At 38.5% G+C, this 17,602-nt stretch overlaps 1 protein-coding gene across 1 annotated transcript in view; it reads left to right on the top strand.

The window, feature by feature from the left end:
• Nucleotides 1-1,629: 1,629 nt before the first annotated feature.
• Nucleotides 1,630-17,602, top strand: part of LOC126252915 (nudC domain-containing protein 1) — a 136,124-nt gene continuing 120,151 nt past the window's right edge. The window contains exon 1 of the mRNA XM_049953901.1: nucleotides 1,630-1,846. Coding sequence (XP_049809858.1) covers nucleotides 1,744-1,846 — 103 coding nt within the window. The 5' untranslated portion in view covers nucleotides 1,630-1,743. The remainder of the gene's footprint in view (nucleotides 1,847-17,602) is intronic.

Genomic DNA, 17,602 nt, shown 5'->3' with positions numbered 1-17,602 from the left:
AATTAATTGTTGGATGAAATAAGCCTCCATTAATGATTACAGTATGATTCTCCGCTCAGGGACTGGGTGTTGTGTTGTTCTAATCATCATCATTTCATCCCCATCGACGCGCAGGTCGCCGCAGTGGCGTCAAATCGAAAGGCCTGCACCAGGCGAACGGTCTACCCGACGGGAGGCCCTAGCCACACGACATTTCATTTCATTACAGTATGATTGGGAAACTGAGGTTTTCTTTGAAGTTTTCGGTTATATCAGGATAGGAGTCTTGGGGCGATAAAAGGATCCAATTATCATTTCTTTAACAAACATAGATTTCCTCAAATGGGTGTAGAGATCATTAGTGTGAGTCGTGAATGTGAATAGAACACACTTTTATATGATATACCCTTCGAAGGCTCAACTTGACAAAACCGTTACAAAACTTGAAAACCATCCTGTCTTTTGTTATCATTCTTGGAGAGTGCGCTTGCTCGTTGATGGTCAAACCACCAACAAGCCGCGACGCCAAAACGTAAAAGCCTCACCCACAACAGGTGAAGCCGTTTATTTGTGGTCACCACATTTTCTCGTATTCCTCACCTCGCATTTAATGTCTGCACTTAAGAAAACAAACACCCGCGCACAGTATATGTTCCGCGACTTACCTACTTAATATTATTCTGTCACGATCATCTTTCCTTGTTAAACACAGGGAGTGTGAAATGTTGTTTGCCTAAACGACATATAACACTTCACAACAAAGATGACCAAATGTAGTGCTGAAAATACAGAACAAGAGAACGTGTAGTTTAAGTGCTAGACTGTCTTGTGTGTTGCTGTGTGTTAGAGCAAATATGAGAAATAGTGTTTCAGTTTGCGTAAATGTTTTCAGCTATTGGCGCTTATCATTGTTACGCATTGAGGTACTAAAAAAAACATAAAATAAAAAATGTTCTCTGTGTTCTGCCGTATCTACAGCTTCTGGTCATTATTGATTATCGGTTATCATTATCATTACTTTAAAGACATTTTTTTCTCTATCGATGGTAAATCATAAAGCAATTTTGTTTATCCTGCATAAAACTTGGAAAATAGCGTGTCTAATGCCGTTGTAAAAGAAGATATATAGACAGAAATAAATTAGACTAAATTAAGTTAATGAACGAAATCGTGTTACGTGATCCACACACGAGTTCGTATCTCGTTCTCGTCAGTTTCTTGTGACATTGTTTTCACTCTTCGTTTGATCGCAACACGCAAAAACCACTGCAGGGAATTTTCGTATGAGTCGGTTTTGGTGACAGACTTAGCCCGAGGTCTACGTTAGATTCAAGGGTGATAATTTGGTTGCGAGCTGGCGAATCCAACGAACTTGAACGTCAAATCAACTTTGCGGTAACATATTGACCCCCAACGTGTCGTTGTTTGGTTCATGCTATATTTAACACATCGATTTCGGCCGAACGCTAGTTGTCTCGTAATCATTTGCTCGTCAAGTTCGCAGTGTGATTTACAAATAAATGTGTTATCATCATTGATACCTCCTTGGTTTCACAGTCTAAACCGTTGTATTTTTACTCCACGCACTATTTTCTACCTGTTTGGTGATTTACTTTATAGAGTTTAGATGTGCGGCAATCGAAACGCACCTCGCAATTACTGCGATTGCGAGTGATATACTGATTGACGATATCAATCGATTGCGACTGAGTGAGATTCGTTTCTGTTTCAGACTTCGTATGAAGTAAACATTCGTGTGGCGTTATGATTGAATTGAGGCCTAGTAGGGATTTACTGGATCCTGAATTTGCAGGTTACAAGTTATCGATTGATCCCGTACCCTGCTATCAATACAGCTTGGAAGATGGTAAGTAACTTTTTACTATCTTCACAAGCCGTTTGTTTTTAAACAGTGCGATGTTTGATGTATTGTAGATGTTAATAAGAAAATCTGATCCACTTTTCGCATTGTTGGTTGAGGACCAACAGTGATTGCCTTGATCTGGATGCACTCTTTGCAAAGTTCTACTTCGTGTTTCAAGTAGAGAAGTCAAAAAAGTCCTGCCATTTATAGAACAATAATGACAACCTTCGAATTGACAATACTGAGTTCATTATGATGGATATTTTTCTCTTGCATTGCTGTTTGCTGCTGTGTCTATTGTACAGCCCTTTTCGAACATAATATACGTATTGGTAATTCAAATTTTCAAGTGCTAGAAAGTGTATTGACACTTGGCAGTCGTGGTATTCTGCCCAAAGACTAGTTTGATGCAGCTCTCCATGCTGTTGTATCCTGCGCAAGCCTCTTCATTTCTGAATAACTACTGCAACCCAGATCCTTCTGAATCTACTTAGTGTATTTATGTGTTGGTCTCCCTCAACAATTTTTACCCTCCACACCCTCCATCAATATTAAATTGGTGATCCCTTGATGCATCTGAACGTGGTCTACCAACCAATCCCTTCCTCTAGTCAAGTTGTGCCACAAATTCCTCTTCTCCCCAATTGTATTCGTTACTTTCTCATTAGTTATGTAATGTACCCATCTAATATTCAGCATTCTCCCTTAGCACCACATTTCAAAAGCTTCTATTCTTTTCCTATCCAAACTGCTTATCATCCATGATTCACTTCTGTTCATGGCTACACTCCATACAAAAACTTTTAGAAAAGACACCCTCACATTTAAGTCTATAGCCTACTCGATGTTAACAAATTCCTCTTCAGAAATGCTTTCGTTGCCAGTCTACATTTTATATCCTCTCTGCTTCGACCATCATCAGTCATTTTGCTGCCCAAATAGCAAAAATCATCTGCTACTTTAAGTGTCTGATTTCTGAATGCCGAATGTAATTTTCTCAGTGTCACCTGATTTAATTCAGGGTCATTCCATGTGAAAGGGCCCTTCATAATAAAAAATAAAGTTTAAAAGGTCTTAAAGTGTAGCCAAAAGGTCAAGGAAGCAGAAACTAATCCCAGTTATTATATCCTGGTCTGAAAGATGTGAAACAGTTACAAACTTACTCTTCGTGTCAGGGAAAAAAATTGTAAAATTTAATGTGAAATGTTGGCAGCCCTACAGACTTGTGTCTTGGAAGTTGAATGTCCATGTGTCGTGCATATACTCTCTGGATAATTGTGAACACACTATCATGTCAAGAAACGCGTTTCGGGTGTGACATGTCAAAGTGTTAGAGCTGTTACCATGATACCAGAACTTTGTAACAAGGAAATTTTACTGTAACAAAACACACAGTTATTGTTATTGTTGATATTATTGTTGTGATTGTTGTTATTATCAACCAGTTGAAAGTATTATCTTGTAATTTATTGTATTACAAGCATGTCATCCACTGAAAGGTGTCGCAAGTTTAGGGAAAAACTGAAGCAATCTCCAATTCAGTGTCAGGCAATGTTAGAAAAGGAATGCAAAAGAGATAAGTTATGGAGAGAAAAAAATAAAGCTGCCTTGTAGGATGATCAAAAGAAACTTAAACGTATGCAAGATATGGAAAGACAAAGGAGGCATCGAGAAAAGAATAAAATTTCTTCTCGAACTCCCACTTCATCTTGCATTTTGTAACCCTCTAAATCATATAGTTCCAAAAGATCACTTGGGAAGGCGGTAAACAATGTGAAGAAAAGCTTACCATGCAGCCCAAGGAAACGAAAGGATGTAGTGGCAAAGCTGTTTAACGATGAGCTGCCTGAAGATGCAAATAAACTTAAAAAAGATATTTACAAGAAAGGGAGTAAGTTTCTCGGTGCAGATACAGAAAATAAAATTAAGAACTAATTTCTACCTTTGTGACGACATAAGCTGAAAAGAACCAGGAAGAAAAGATGTGGTTGGTGTCAAGAACCCTGAAACTGGAGAATGAGAACAGAAATAGAAGTGCTATATGATAATGACAATATCTGAAGCATATGAACAATTTATTCTTGAATATCCAGAGTGCCAGATAAAAGAATCAAAATTCTTCTCTCTTCGTCCACCTTTTGTATACCCTGTATCATTTATGCCACATAATGTGTGTATTTGTCGATACCACACAAACATACAGTAGGCCCTATTTGGTTGAAAGCGTTGCAAAAGAAACCAATACATTTCCAAGTAGAGCACAAGATTTAGTTAGCATTCTTGTTTGTGACACAGAAAATTATAAGTGTATGTCCAGTGCCTGCGAAAAGTGTAACACTTTAAATGCAAAGAGCCTTGTTGATGAAGTAGTACTGAACAATGAGCTTGAATGGACTCAATGGAAAGATGTTGAAGGTCGCCCTCAGCGTATAGAAACAGTTGGGACAGTTTCGAATGCCATTAAGGAAATAGAAAAACAGCTTCTGGGATTCAAACTGCATTGTTATGTTAAAAAGAAGCAATCAAAGTACTTTGAGGATGCAAAAGTAAATTTCAGTAATCACGATTTGGTTTTGCAGGTTGACTATGCCGAAAATTATACTTCTGTTTGTCAGGATGATATCCAGAGTGCTCACTGGCACCAACAGCAGACAACTATATTTACGGCTGTGGCCTCGATTAACAATGGCACCGTACGCAGCTATGCCATTGTTAATGATGACTAGTCCCACAATAAATATTCAGTTTGGACAATGCTTAAGCTGCTTTTTCAGGACCTAAAGAGAGAACTTCCTTATTGTCAAAGAGTCAAGATTTTCTCCGATGGTTGCACAGCGCAATTCCAGAATTGCTTCACATTATTAAATGTTACATATTTACTAGCTGACTTTGGCATTACTGGTGACTGGAATTTTTTTGCCAGTTCTCACGGTAAAGGTGCAGTTGATGGCATTGGTGGTACCGTGAAAAGAATAGTGTGGAGAACTGTAAAGTCACGGAGGGTTACTATTAACACTCTTTGTTATTTTTACAAGTGCGTCAAGGAGAAACTGAAAGGCATTACAACCCTCTAATTATCGTCTGAAGAAATTAATTCAGCAATGGCTATGTTGTATAATCATTGGAAAGGCATACAGCCTATTCCAGGATTGCACAAACTCCATTGCATTATAGAAGGTAAAGAGGAAGTTATAAGGGTTTCTGCTACATCTGCCCAAGAGATTACAACAGTGATATCACTTCATAATGATGAAAATGCACACAATTCGATGTGTAGTGTTGATAGTGAAGAATCCTTGAAACTTCCAGTAGGAGACTTTGTACTGTCGGAGTTGACTGTCACTGGAAAGTCCTGTTTGAAGAAGAAATACTTTGCAGAAGTTCTTCAAGTTGATGAAAAAGCTGAGCAGGTCTTGCTGAAATATATGCAACCCAGTGGGAAATGCTGGATTTGGCCCACAGAAGAAGATATATCTTGGGAAAAAATTCAGTAATCTCCCAGAAAGTAAATCCACCCAAGCTGTTGAATAACAGGGGACAATTTGTTTTTCAGTAGTATTGAAGTAGGCCTAGTTCTCTCTTGTTTAAGTTTTTATCATTTTAACATAATAATTAAAGTATTGTCTTGCTGTTTTGTTTTAAATTTCACTCAATAATAATTGATATGTGTCACAGCCGCAACTTGAAGGAAAAAAATATGTTGTCTTTTGGAAGTGTCTGTGAATAAAAGTTATCATACCTTGTATTTTATTACTCCTTTCTTCACTGTGTAAAAAATTATCAACCATCCTGATTCAGAAGTAGAAGAAGAAATAACTAAAGAACAAGGCTATGTGCAAATGAAGGGTAAAGTTTTGTCACACACGCAACACTTCTTCACGATTTTTTTTTGGTTGAGTGTAAAATTAAGAGCTAAAATTTTTACAGGAACTTAATAACATGCTATTCTGTTGTTGTGGTTTTCAGTCCTGAGACTGGTTTGATGCAGCTCTCCATGCTACTCTATCCTATGCAAGCTGCTTCATCTCCCAGTATGTACTGCAGCCTACATCCTTCTTAATCTGCTTAGTGTATACATCTCTTGGTCTCCCTCTACGATTTTTACCCTCCACGCTGCCCTCCAATACTAAATTAGTGATCCCTTGATGCCTCAGAACATGTCCTACCAACCGATCCCTTCTTCTAGTCAAGTTGTGCCACAAACTCCTCTTCTCCCCAATTCTATTCAATACCTCCTCATTACTTATGTGATCTACCCATTCAATCTTCAGCATTCTTCTGTAGCACCACATTTCGAAAGCTTCTATTCTCTTCTTGTCCAAACTATTATCATCCACGTTTCACTTCCATACATGGCTACACTCCATACAAATACTTTCAGAAACGATTTCCTGACACTTAAATCTATACTCGATGTTCAGAAACTCTTTCCTTGCCATTGCCAGTCTATATTTTATATCCTCTCTACTTCGACCATCATCAGTTATTTTGCTCCTCAAATAGCAAAACTCCTTTACTACTTTAAGTGTCTCATTTCCTAATCTAATTCCCTCAGCATCACCAGAGTTAACTCGACTACATTCCATTATCCTCGTTTTGCTTTTGTTGATGTTCATGTTATATCCTCCTTTCAAGACACTGTCCATTCCATTCAGCTGCTCTTCCAAGTCTTTGCTGTCTCTGACAGAATTACAATGTCATTGACAAACCTCAAAGTTTTTATTTCTTCTCCATGGATTTTAATTCCTACTCCGAATTTTTCTTTTGTTTGCTTTATTACTTGAGCAATATACAGTTTGAATAACATTGGGGATAGGCTACAACCCTGTCTCACTCCCTTCCCAACCACTGCTTCCCTTTTGTGCCCCTCGACTCGTACAACTGCCATCTGGTTTCTGTACAAATTGTAAATAGCATTTCTCTCCCTGTATTTTACCCCTGCCACCTTCAGAATTTGAAAGAGAGTAATCCATTCAACATTGTCAAAAGCTTTCTCTAAGTCTACAAATGCTAGAAATGTATGTTTGCTTTTCTTAATCTTTTTTCTAAGATAAGTCGTAGGGTTAGTATTGCCTCACGTGTTCCAATATTTCTACGGAATCCGAACTGATCTTCCCCGAGGTCGGCTTCTACCACTTTTTCCATTCGTCTGCAAAGAATTTGCGTTAGTATTTTGCAGATGTGGCTTATTAAACTGGAATTATTATATTTTTCTTGAAGTCTGAGGGTATTTCGCCTGTCTCATACATTCTGCTTACCAGATGGTAGAGTTTTGTGAGGACTGGCTCTCCCAAGGCTGTCTGTAGTACTAATGGAATTTTGTGTACTCCCGGGGCCTTTTTTCGGCTTAGGTCATTCAGTACTCTGTCAAATACTTCACGCAGTATCATATCTCCCATTTCATCTTCATCTACATCCTTTTCCATTTCCATAATGTTGCCCTCAAGTACCTCGCCCTTGTATAGACCCTCTATATACTCCTTCCCCCTTTCTGCTTTCCCTTCTTTGCTTAGAAATGGGTTTCCATCTGAGCTCTTGATATTCATACAAGTGGTTCTCTTTTCTCCAAAGGTCTCTTTTAATTTTCCTGTAGGCAGTATCTATCTTACCTCTAGTGAGATAAGCCTCTACACCCTTACATTTGTCCTCTAGCCATTCCTGCTTAGCCATTTTGCACTTCCTGCCAATCTCATTTTTTGAGACGTTTGTATTCCTTTTTGCCTGCTTCATTTACTGCATTTTTATATTTTCCCCTTTCATCAGTTAAATTCAATATTTCTTCTGTCACCTAAGGATTTCTACTAGCCCTCATTTTTTCACCTACTTGATCCTCTGCTGCCTTCACCACTTCATCCCTCAGAGCTACCCATTCTTCTTCGACTGTATTTCTTTCCCCCCTTCCTGTCAGTTGTTCCCTTATGCTCTCCCTGAAACTGTACAACCTCTGGTTCTTCCAGTTTATCCAGGTCCCATCTCCTTGAATCCCCACCTTTTTTGCAGTTTCTTCAGTTTTAATCTACAGTTCATAACCAATAGATTGTGGTCAGAGTCCATATGTGCCCCTGGAAATGTCTTATAATTTAAAACCTGGTTTCTAAATCTCTGTCTTGCCATTATATAATCTATCTGAAACCTGTCAGTATCTCCAGGCTTCTTCCATGTATACAACCTTCTTTCATGATTCTTGAATCAAGTGTTAGCTATGATTAAGTTATGCTCTGTGCAAAATTCTACCAGGCGGCTTCCTCCTTCATTTCTTACCCCCAATCCATATTCACCTACTACGTTTCCTTCTCTTCCTACTATTGGATTCGTCACCCAAGACTATTAAATTTTTATCTCCCTTCACTATCTGAATAATTTCTTTTATTTCATCATACATTTCTTCAATTTCTACGTCATGTGCGGAGCTAGTTGGCATATAAACTTGTACTACTGTAGTAGGCGTGGGCTTCGTGTCTATCTTGGCCACAATAAAACATTCACTATGCTGTTTGTAGTAGTTTACCCGCACTCCTATTTTTTTATTCATTATTAAACCTACTCCTGCATTACCCCTATTTGATTTTGTATTTATAACCCTGTATTCAACTGACCTAAAGTCTTGTTCCTCCTGCCACCAAACTTCGCTAATTCCAACTATATCTAACTTAAACCTATCCATTTCCCTTTTTAAATTTTCTAACCTACCTGCCCGATTAAGGGATCTGACATTCAATGCTCTGATCCGTAGAATGCCAGTTTTCTTTCTCCCGATAACGACGTCTTTTTGAGTAGTCCCCGCCCAGAGATCCGAATGGGGGGCTATTTTACCTCCGGAATATTTTACCCAAGAGGACGCCATCATCATTTAACCATACAGTAAATCTGCATGCCCTCGGAGAAAATTACGGCTGTAGTTTCCCCTCGCTTTCAACCGTCCACAGTACCAGCACAGCATGGCCATTTTGGTTAGTGTTACAAGGCCAGATCAGTCAATCATCCAGACTGTTGCCCCTGCAACTACTGAAAAGTCTGCTGCCCCTCTTCAGGAACCACACGTTAGTCTGACCTCTCAACAGATACCCCTCCGTTGTGGTTGCACCTACGGTACGGCTATCTGTATCGCTGAGGCACACAAGCCTCCCCACCAGCAGCAAGGTCTAGGTTCATGGGGAGTTAGCCTTAGTCTGACAGCTGAAGTACAAATAAACATAACTTTACGCGTGAAAAATGGGACAAAATGTCACACCCGAAAGAGTGGAATGACCCTTCAACTACATTTCATCATCCTTATTTTTCTTTTGTTGATGTTCATCTTATATACTCCTTTCAAGACACTGTCCATTCCTTTCAGCTGCTCTTCCAAGTCCTTTGCTGTCTGACAGAATTACAATGTCATTGGCGAACCTCAAGACGTTTATTTTTTTTCTCTGTGGATTTTGATTCCTATTCCAAATCTTTCTTGTGTATAAGATATTGAATGTAAGTTTGTTTGTTTTGTAAGTAGGTAATATCGATAATCCAGAGCATCAAGAAAGAGATTTTTTCAACATTAATGTAACATTATTTCATTCTGTGATTATACTTACATGTTTAAATCTTTAGACATACCTTTTTTACATTAATTTCTGTAGTACACACTAACCTCCAATACTTTAGTGACCCACAGTGATAATTTGAATATAATTACGTATTACTGTTATCGGAAAGCTTTAGAGGACATTGTAGGCAATAAGCCACAATTTATTCATATGTCTATTGCTAATCTGATTTCATGATCCCAAGTTACTGATCACTTATTTATGCACGAATGTCGTTTTACAATTCAGAAGCTTCTAAAAGCCACATAATTTTAAAATATTGTGTAAAACTTTATACAGATTGTGTGTGTGTGTGTGTGTGTGTGTGTGTGTGTGTGTGTGTGTGTGTGTGTGTGTGTGTAAAGGGTCCCATATCCTTGTAAAAGATATTATTGGTCAAGACTAGAAAAAAGTTTCTGTAATGATACACCCGTAAATCAATCCCTGGTCCTTTATTTGCTCTCATTCTTAAATCTATCTGTTATGTAAAAGTAGACATCATAGACAAGGAGTTACCATGCATCCTGACACACCCTTGAGCCATTCATTGCAGTGAATTGTGTACTATTAAAAATGCACCTTGCTTCATTCAGACTGTCACATGTGTTGGTCACTCATTCTTGTAACTTGTCGATGGGTTGGATATACACCTATGCCTTCAAATGTTCCTTTCTTCCGGAATGTAATGGAGTGCACTGTAAACTGGAACCGTTTGACAACCTACACTAGCGAATACTACACATTATTCGTATTTTGTAAAGCAGCCCATGGCTCAACCAGTATTGCTTTACAGACACGTTATTATAGGAACTCGTCGAGAATTCAGCAACAACTACCTCCTGCAATAATATGTGACAAAACAACCTGTCAAACATCACAGGCAGATTCCACAGTTGTGACTTTCTGTAAAGTGTGTAACACTGTGCTACATTGGAGTCTGTTAACAGAAGTCTGAATGTATGGAATAGGTTCCCAGACATGTGAGTGGCTCAAGGACGTCTCAAGTAATAGAACCTAGTAGTTGTCATCAATGGCAAGGGTATCTGCCTCAGAAACGTATGATAGGACCGTTCTTGTTCTCCAAATTCATAAGTGACATGACGGATAGGGTGAGCAGCAATCTGCTACTGTTTGCTGATGATTCTATAATGTATGGGAAAGTATCATCGTTGAGCAACTGTAGATGGATACGGGATGACATGGACAGAATTACTATTTGATGTGAAGAATGGCAGCTTGCTCTAAATGTAGAAAAAGGTAAGTTAATGGAGATGAGTATGGAAAACAATTCTGTAATGTTCAAATACAGTAGTAATGGTGTGCTGCTTGACAAATTCATATCAATTAAATACATAAGCATAATGTTTTAAAACAATATTAAATGGAACAAGCATATAAGGATGGTGGTTGGAAGGACGAATGGTTGACTTCTGTTTATTGGAAATTATGGAGAGTTTTAGGAAATTGTAGCTCATCTGCGAGGGAGGTCGCATATAGAACAAATATGTACCAATTCTTGAGAGCTGCTAGTACCTTTTAAGTCTTCACCAGACCAGATTAAAGGAAGAGACTGAAGCAATTTGGAAGCGTGCTACTAGATTTGTTACCTCTAGATTTAATCAGCGTGAGAGTGTTACTGAGTTGGGTCATGAACTCAAATGGAAATCCCTGGAGGGAAGAAGACATTCTTTTTGTGAAACGTTATCTCTAAAATTTAGAAAACAGTCATTTGCAGCTGACTACAGAACAATTCTTCTGCTACCAATCTACATTTAACATCAGGATTGTGAAGACAAGTTTATAAAAATTAGGGCTTGTACAAAAGCATATAGACAGTTTCCCCTCACTCCATTTGCGGGTGGAATAGTGAAAGGAATGACTAGTAGTGGTGGTAAATTGTAACCTCAGCCATACACCATAGGGTGGCTTGCGGATGATGTATTTATGTAGGTGTGGGAAGCCAGTAAGGAGTGTCATCCTGGCTATTTCAAAGCAGTGTTTTCCATTCTTTGTGAAGCTTAGGAAATTGGCCTCAATGATTATTTTCATGAAAGAATATTGTCAAAATATTACTGTAACATGTGACTGTCATCTCAAAGTAGTTTTCTATCATTGATCATAACTGCAGTATTTGTGCCCTGCTGGATGATGTATATTGTCTAGTATCAAAATAATGACTATATGGGACTGTTGTAACTGCAGTTTTTTGTGTGTGTGTGTGTGTGTGTGTGTGTGTGTGTGTGTGTGTGTGTGTGTGTGTGTCTGTGTCTGTGTCTGTGTGTGTGTCTTAAAGGGTTAGTGTTATCCATCTATTCCCATTTGTTCACCTCAGGAACCTCCACAAGAGCTCAATTCCTGCCCAAAGCACTGATGTTACGGATGGTAGAATTGGTGCTAGATTTTGTGGGGCAAATATAGTCAGCAGCATTCCCTGTGGTGACTTTTTGTTTATTCATTTATTTGTTTTGCATTGATAGATATATCATTAGTGATTCCATTGTCTGGTTGTTAGGAACCTTCCTCTGTGTCACATTACTGTGGGCTGAGCAGTTGTAATCATACAACTGGTTACAAGGTCAATATTACATTGGGGAAGATCTTCATCACATCTTTTGTAAGTCAGGACCATCATCCACCTATTACGAAAGATATCATAGAAGTATATCATAGACATGCACACTCAAATGTTTTATAAAAGATCTTTGATGAAATTATTTTGCAGTATAGTACATGTGTGTGAGTGAGTTGTGATGATCAACCATTTCTGTTCTCTGTGATCACAATTACTTTTATACAATATGCCATCTATTTATCAGATTTTATGTTGACAGCTTGTTTCCACTCCAAGGCCATTACGATATACAATCATGCTTCCTGTTACTTGTTGACCAGCAGTGTCTGCTGACTGGAATATCATCCTGTCCACCACTTCGTAGTTTGTGTGATCAAGCCTATTCCCATTTTAAGTAACAGTGATGGAATGCTATTGATGCTTCATTGCTCATCCTGCCAGTCATCCTTGATTCATGTTAGCTAACATAAAGTTACAATACTGAATGATGTGACAATGAAAAGTGATTAGAACCTATTCAGCAAGAGACTAAGCCATAGATATTTCTTCTCAGCATTTGAAACTACACTTTTCCAGCAGGTTCCTAAATGTAGCATTGAAGCTCCACCTATTCTGCAACAAATAGCATATATGTATAGTTCCTCTTATCATACATTGATGGGACTTGAGAAAATTTGTGTACTTTTGTAAGGAAAAATATATATTTTTTGATTTTCCTCTTCTTTTGAGACGATTCCTTTTACAAGGTCGGTTTCCCCTCATCCTTTTCATATTTGAGCAACTACTCTCATTCATTATTTCACAATCTATGGGATTGTATACACTAATCTTTCTGGATATTTGCTTACTCCTTGTTAGTAAAAAATACGTTGCAGTTCCCTGAAGAATTTTTGCAGTCGTTCTGTCTTGGTACTGAAATCCTGTATGAAACAGTAGGGGCAGCACAATAATTTACCGACGAGCTGCAAATGCTGTTAAGGCTTTGTGGCCATTATTTTTTGTGACATGTTTTCAGGCATATCTAAACGCATTTCTCTATAGTTATGAATAAACTTCGATTCTCTTCAAATGTCATCCAGCATACAAATAAATCTCATACAATGTAGGTGTTTAGCAGGCTATTTCTTCTGCTTTGTCTCCACTCCACATTTGAAGATGTTTGAAAGTTTGTACATAATGGCTAAAACACACTGGAGTTTTTTAATTGGGCCAATACCTACTGGCAAATGCAGTGGAGCATCCTAAACAATGTTGCCTGTAGTGGTGACTTGGAATGATTCTTCATTAGTGGCACAGAGATGGCCATCCTGTACTAGTTCAGCTCATGTCTGTTCTTCTCCGTAGTGCTTGAATTGACAATGGGTATGATTGTGCACATGGTTTGCTCAATAGTTTTGCTGTTTGACAACTGCAGCATAAGACTGTTGGGAAGCTGATAAATATCGAGTGCTAAAAGAGATAATTTTGGCAAACGAGCTTATAATGAATGAAATTGCTTGTAGGTAATTTGTTCTTATCCTGGTGAGAGAATGTAGGGCTGTATTTTTATAGGTGTATCAGGTGCGGAATAATGGATAAAATAAGTTAAAGAAGGGATTGTTGGAAGAAAGTACTGACCCACTATAATGTATTTTTTGTTATTGTATGCTGTATCTTCGGATAAAACATTAAAAGACAAAACAGTTTGTATAGTTGTCAGTGTTTTCTAATGGTACATATGAAACTATTAGGTTCCTGGATGTGGTGCTTTTAGAAAAACAACAGATAAATTTATCAGGCTAATATTTACGAAATTGAGGGTTAGCACTTTCTCCAACCACCCTTTTATGTTCTACAAAAGTTTTATTTAGGCCACTTCAGTTTTATTCTCATAACGTTGTCACAACATACAAAATTTAAAATATACAGGGTGTATATAAAGTCCAGGAACACTTTTAATTATTTATTGCTCAAGAACCAAACATTGTATGGGTATCATATGTATGTCATTTTGAAGAGAAACCGAGAAAGTTTTTTTATTTTTTTTCCCCCTCCCCCCTCCCATGTACACCGCCACAGCGTAGTTCAGTAATTTGCTGATAATTAGTGCTAGTCACAAACATGGCGAGTTCAGGTGTGGAGTGAGCTTTCTGTGTGTTGGAGTTCGAAAAAACAAGTGTGCTACAGCTGTTCAATGGATGTTTAGAACCAAGTAAGGTAAGAAGCCACCAACAAGGAAGGCCATTTACCACTGGTACAACAAATTCGTTTTGATGGGTTCCTTGTGCCCGGCAAAGAGAAGTGGATGTCTCAGTGTGAGTGAAGTGAATGTGGAGCGCGTACGAGAGACATTCATAAGGAGTCCGAAGAAATCGGTGTGTCGTGCATCCCGTTAACTCAAAATGGCTCCAATGACTGTGGAAAGTCCTGCAACAGAAGCTGTCGATGAAACCATTCAGATTGGAGCTAGTGCAGAAGCTCAATGACCACGAGAAAGACAAGTGTTTTGACTTTTGTTCGCAGTTGCAACAATTGAATGAGGATGGGGATGGCATTGTTGATCACTTAATTTTTAGTGACTAAGCCACTTTTCACATTAAAGGGAAAGTGGGCAGTCATAATTGTCAAATCTGGGGTGCAAAGCATCCATATGAATGCATTGAATTTGAGTGTGATTCTCCAAAGGTAAATGTTTTTTGTTCCTTGTCACGTTGAAAACTGTAAAGGCCATTCTTCGCTGAGAGCACTGTCACTGGATATTCGTACTTGGATATGTTGCAGCAATGTCTGATGCCTCAGTCGCAATTGGACTCTCCGTTAATCTTTCAGCAGGATGGGGCTCCACCCCATTTTCATTGTGAAGCTTGTGTGTACCTGAACACGGAGCTGCCGCATCGTTGGATCAGCCGTGCTGCAGAAGGGGACAACTATTTCATGAAATGGCCTCCCCATCATCAGATCTCACTAGGTGTGATTTCTTTCTGTGGGGACACATTAAAGATCTGGTGTATGTACCGCCTCTACCACGTGATGTAGCAGAGCTCCGGGAGAGAATACCGGGAGAGAATATGGGAAGCAACTGCCACAGTTAATGATGCCATGCTGGGACGGGTGTGGCAAGAATTTGATTACTGTATTGATGTCTGCTGGGTCACTCATGGTTTGCATATCGAAAGTTTGTAAAAAAAACTTTGAGTTTATCTTCAAAATGCAATATGTATGACATCTGTACAATGTTTAATTATTGTGCAATAAATAATTGAAAGTGTTCCCGGACTTTACGTACACCCTGTATAAATAGCTATGAAAATTTGAATAAAAATTTGAATAAAAATTGGAAAAAGTACAAAGAATGTGGTGATATGAGAATTCTTTACACAGTTTTACTGTACAGCTGTATGTGTGAAATTGGAAATCAGAGATACAATAATATGCAACATATTACATACAATATGACATGTGAGGTTTGTGAAGTAAAGTGTAAACAATAAAACCAAAATATGTTTACCAATAACTTTTGTCACTAAAACAGTGAGACATCCAAAATACTCACAAGCATTAGCACCTTGTGACATCTCCCATGTATTCCATTAAACAGCCCAACATTATACTAATAAGGAAAGGTAATGAGTATGGATTCATACAGTATTATATCTTTAGAAAAATTGCACAGAGTTGGAAAGTACCAATCCTTAAATATATCTTAATTTGCTCTGTCTGTTTCACAGTGATAGTGACTGATGGCAAAGTCTCCTAATAACTGAAACGTGGATAGGAAGTAATAATTACTAACTGTATTTAATAATGAATGCTATACATTAACACGTACACAAAGGTAACATATTAGGAAAACCAACAATTCAGCACAGAAAATACCAAAACTAAGAAAATGTACATATTAAACATTGGGAATCTAAAAGTTTAGACATAAAAGCTGTATGGGATGTACATGTGCAGCAGAATCTTGTAACACAAAAATGAATAACACAGTTTACAGAAGTATAAAGCAATCTATTTGACATTTGCAGAATATCTAACACTATATCACAGACCAAGGACAAAAGAGAAATGCAAAACTCAGAAGTGCCTGTACATACAATGCTAGAAGTAGACCAGCTGTCCTGTGAAAAAAACCTGATTGGTCTTGGCATAGGCAAAGTAAAAACTACAGCTGATCCCATTGTCCCACTCCGATGAACTGAACAGATAATGTACTTTACCTGCAATCACAGACGGAATGGAGACTCATAGATTATTTCATGAGGATAAACAACTGTAGCCACAAAAGAATTCTATCTGAAGTGTGTTACTTGCAACACCATCAAAAAAGCCATCATGCTTATCACATCAGCATCTACCGGACACGATGGCATCACAGTCCAAATGATGAAGCTTATTATTGCCCAGCTACTGCCCACTACAGGAGGTATCTTCAACCACTCCTTTACCACAGGTGTCCTTACACGTGGAAACAAGGACTAGTTAAGCCATTACCTAAAAGGGACATGGTTACAGCTCCCTCTGATTGCTGACCTATTTGCATTCTTCCTGCACTTTCCAAGGCTTGGGCTACATAGTCCACAACCAGCTAACAAACTACCTAACTACAAGCAACCTACAAGATGAATACCAATCAGGCTTCTGTAAACATTGCAGCACATCTGCATTAATAAAGGTAACAGATGGCCTGAAGCTTGCCATGGATTTACAAGAGGCAACTGTGATGTACTTCAAAGACTTCAGTAGAGCATTTGACATTGTCAACTATTATATTTTACTTACCAAACTTAGCACTCTAAATTTCTTGCCAAGTGCAGTGCAGTGCAGTGCAGTGCAGTGCAGTGCAGTGCAGTGCAGTGCAGTGCAGTGGTGACTCTCATATCTGTCGTCTCGCCAGCAATGTGTTATGTCCAGTGGAGTAAAGTCCCAGTGGAAGCATGTAGTATCAGATGTGCCCCAGGATTCGGTAACAGCTCCTATACTCATTTCATTGTATGTAAATGATACATCGTCAGTTTTTTTTTTACTGCGGATACCACATGTGTGGTGATGACTCCAGTTGTATGTAAGTGCACGACCAATGAACCTGAAGGCATCTATTGAGAATCTCAATACTGACCTGTGTGCACTGTCAAAATGGGCGTAGGATATAGGGTTAAAGCTCAACTTGTCCAAAACTCAAGCGGTACTGGTTGGTTGCTAGCCCAAATTATTAGGAATTCCTACCACCTTTAACCTTAAATAAGACAAGTATCAACTCCTCTCCTTGAGCAAAGAGTCTAGGAGTAATAATACATGAAAATCTACATTGGACAGAGCATGTAAAGGCCAGAAGGCATCAGCATCTCTCCATGATCTACAAAAATATAAAAGATTCTCTCTTGATCTGAAGAAGAAACTTTTACAAGGACTTATACTTCCAGTTATTGATTACAGCAAAGCTATCCTGTAGGGTGTTTCTCAGGAAAGTTTACAGCACCTGGAACTGGTTATAAATACCTGAGTTCATTATAACAATATTATGAAAAGGAAAGTTGCTACTCACCATATAGCGGAGATGCTGAGCGCATGCACGCAAATGCAAAAAAAACACACACACACACACACACACACACAACTGCAGTCTCTGGCAACTGAAGCCACAGT

Source organism: Schistocerca nitens, chromosome 4 (genome assembly GCF_023898315.1).
Source record: "Schistocerca nitens isolate TAMUIC-IGC-003100 chromosome 4, iqSchNite1.1, whole genome shotgun sequence".
Taxonomy (NCBI): Eukaryota; Metazoa; Arthropoda; class Insecta; order Orthoptera; family Acrididae; genus Schistocerca; species Schistocerca nitens.
This window is presented reverse-complemented; position numbering and strand designations above follow the sequence as displayed.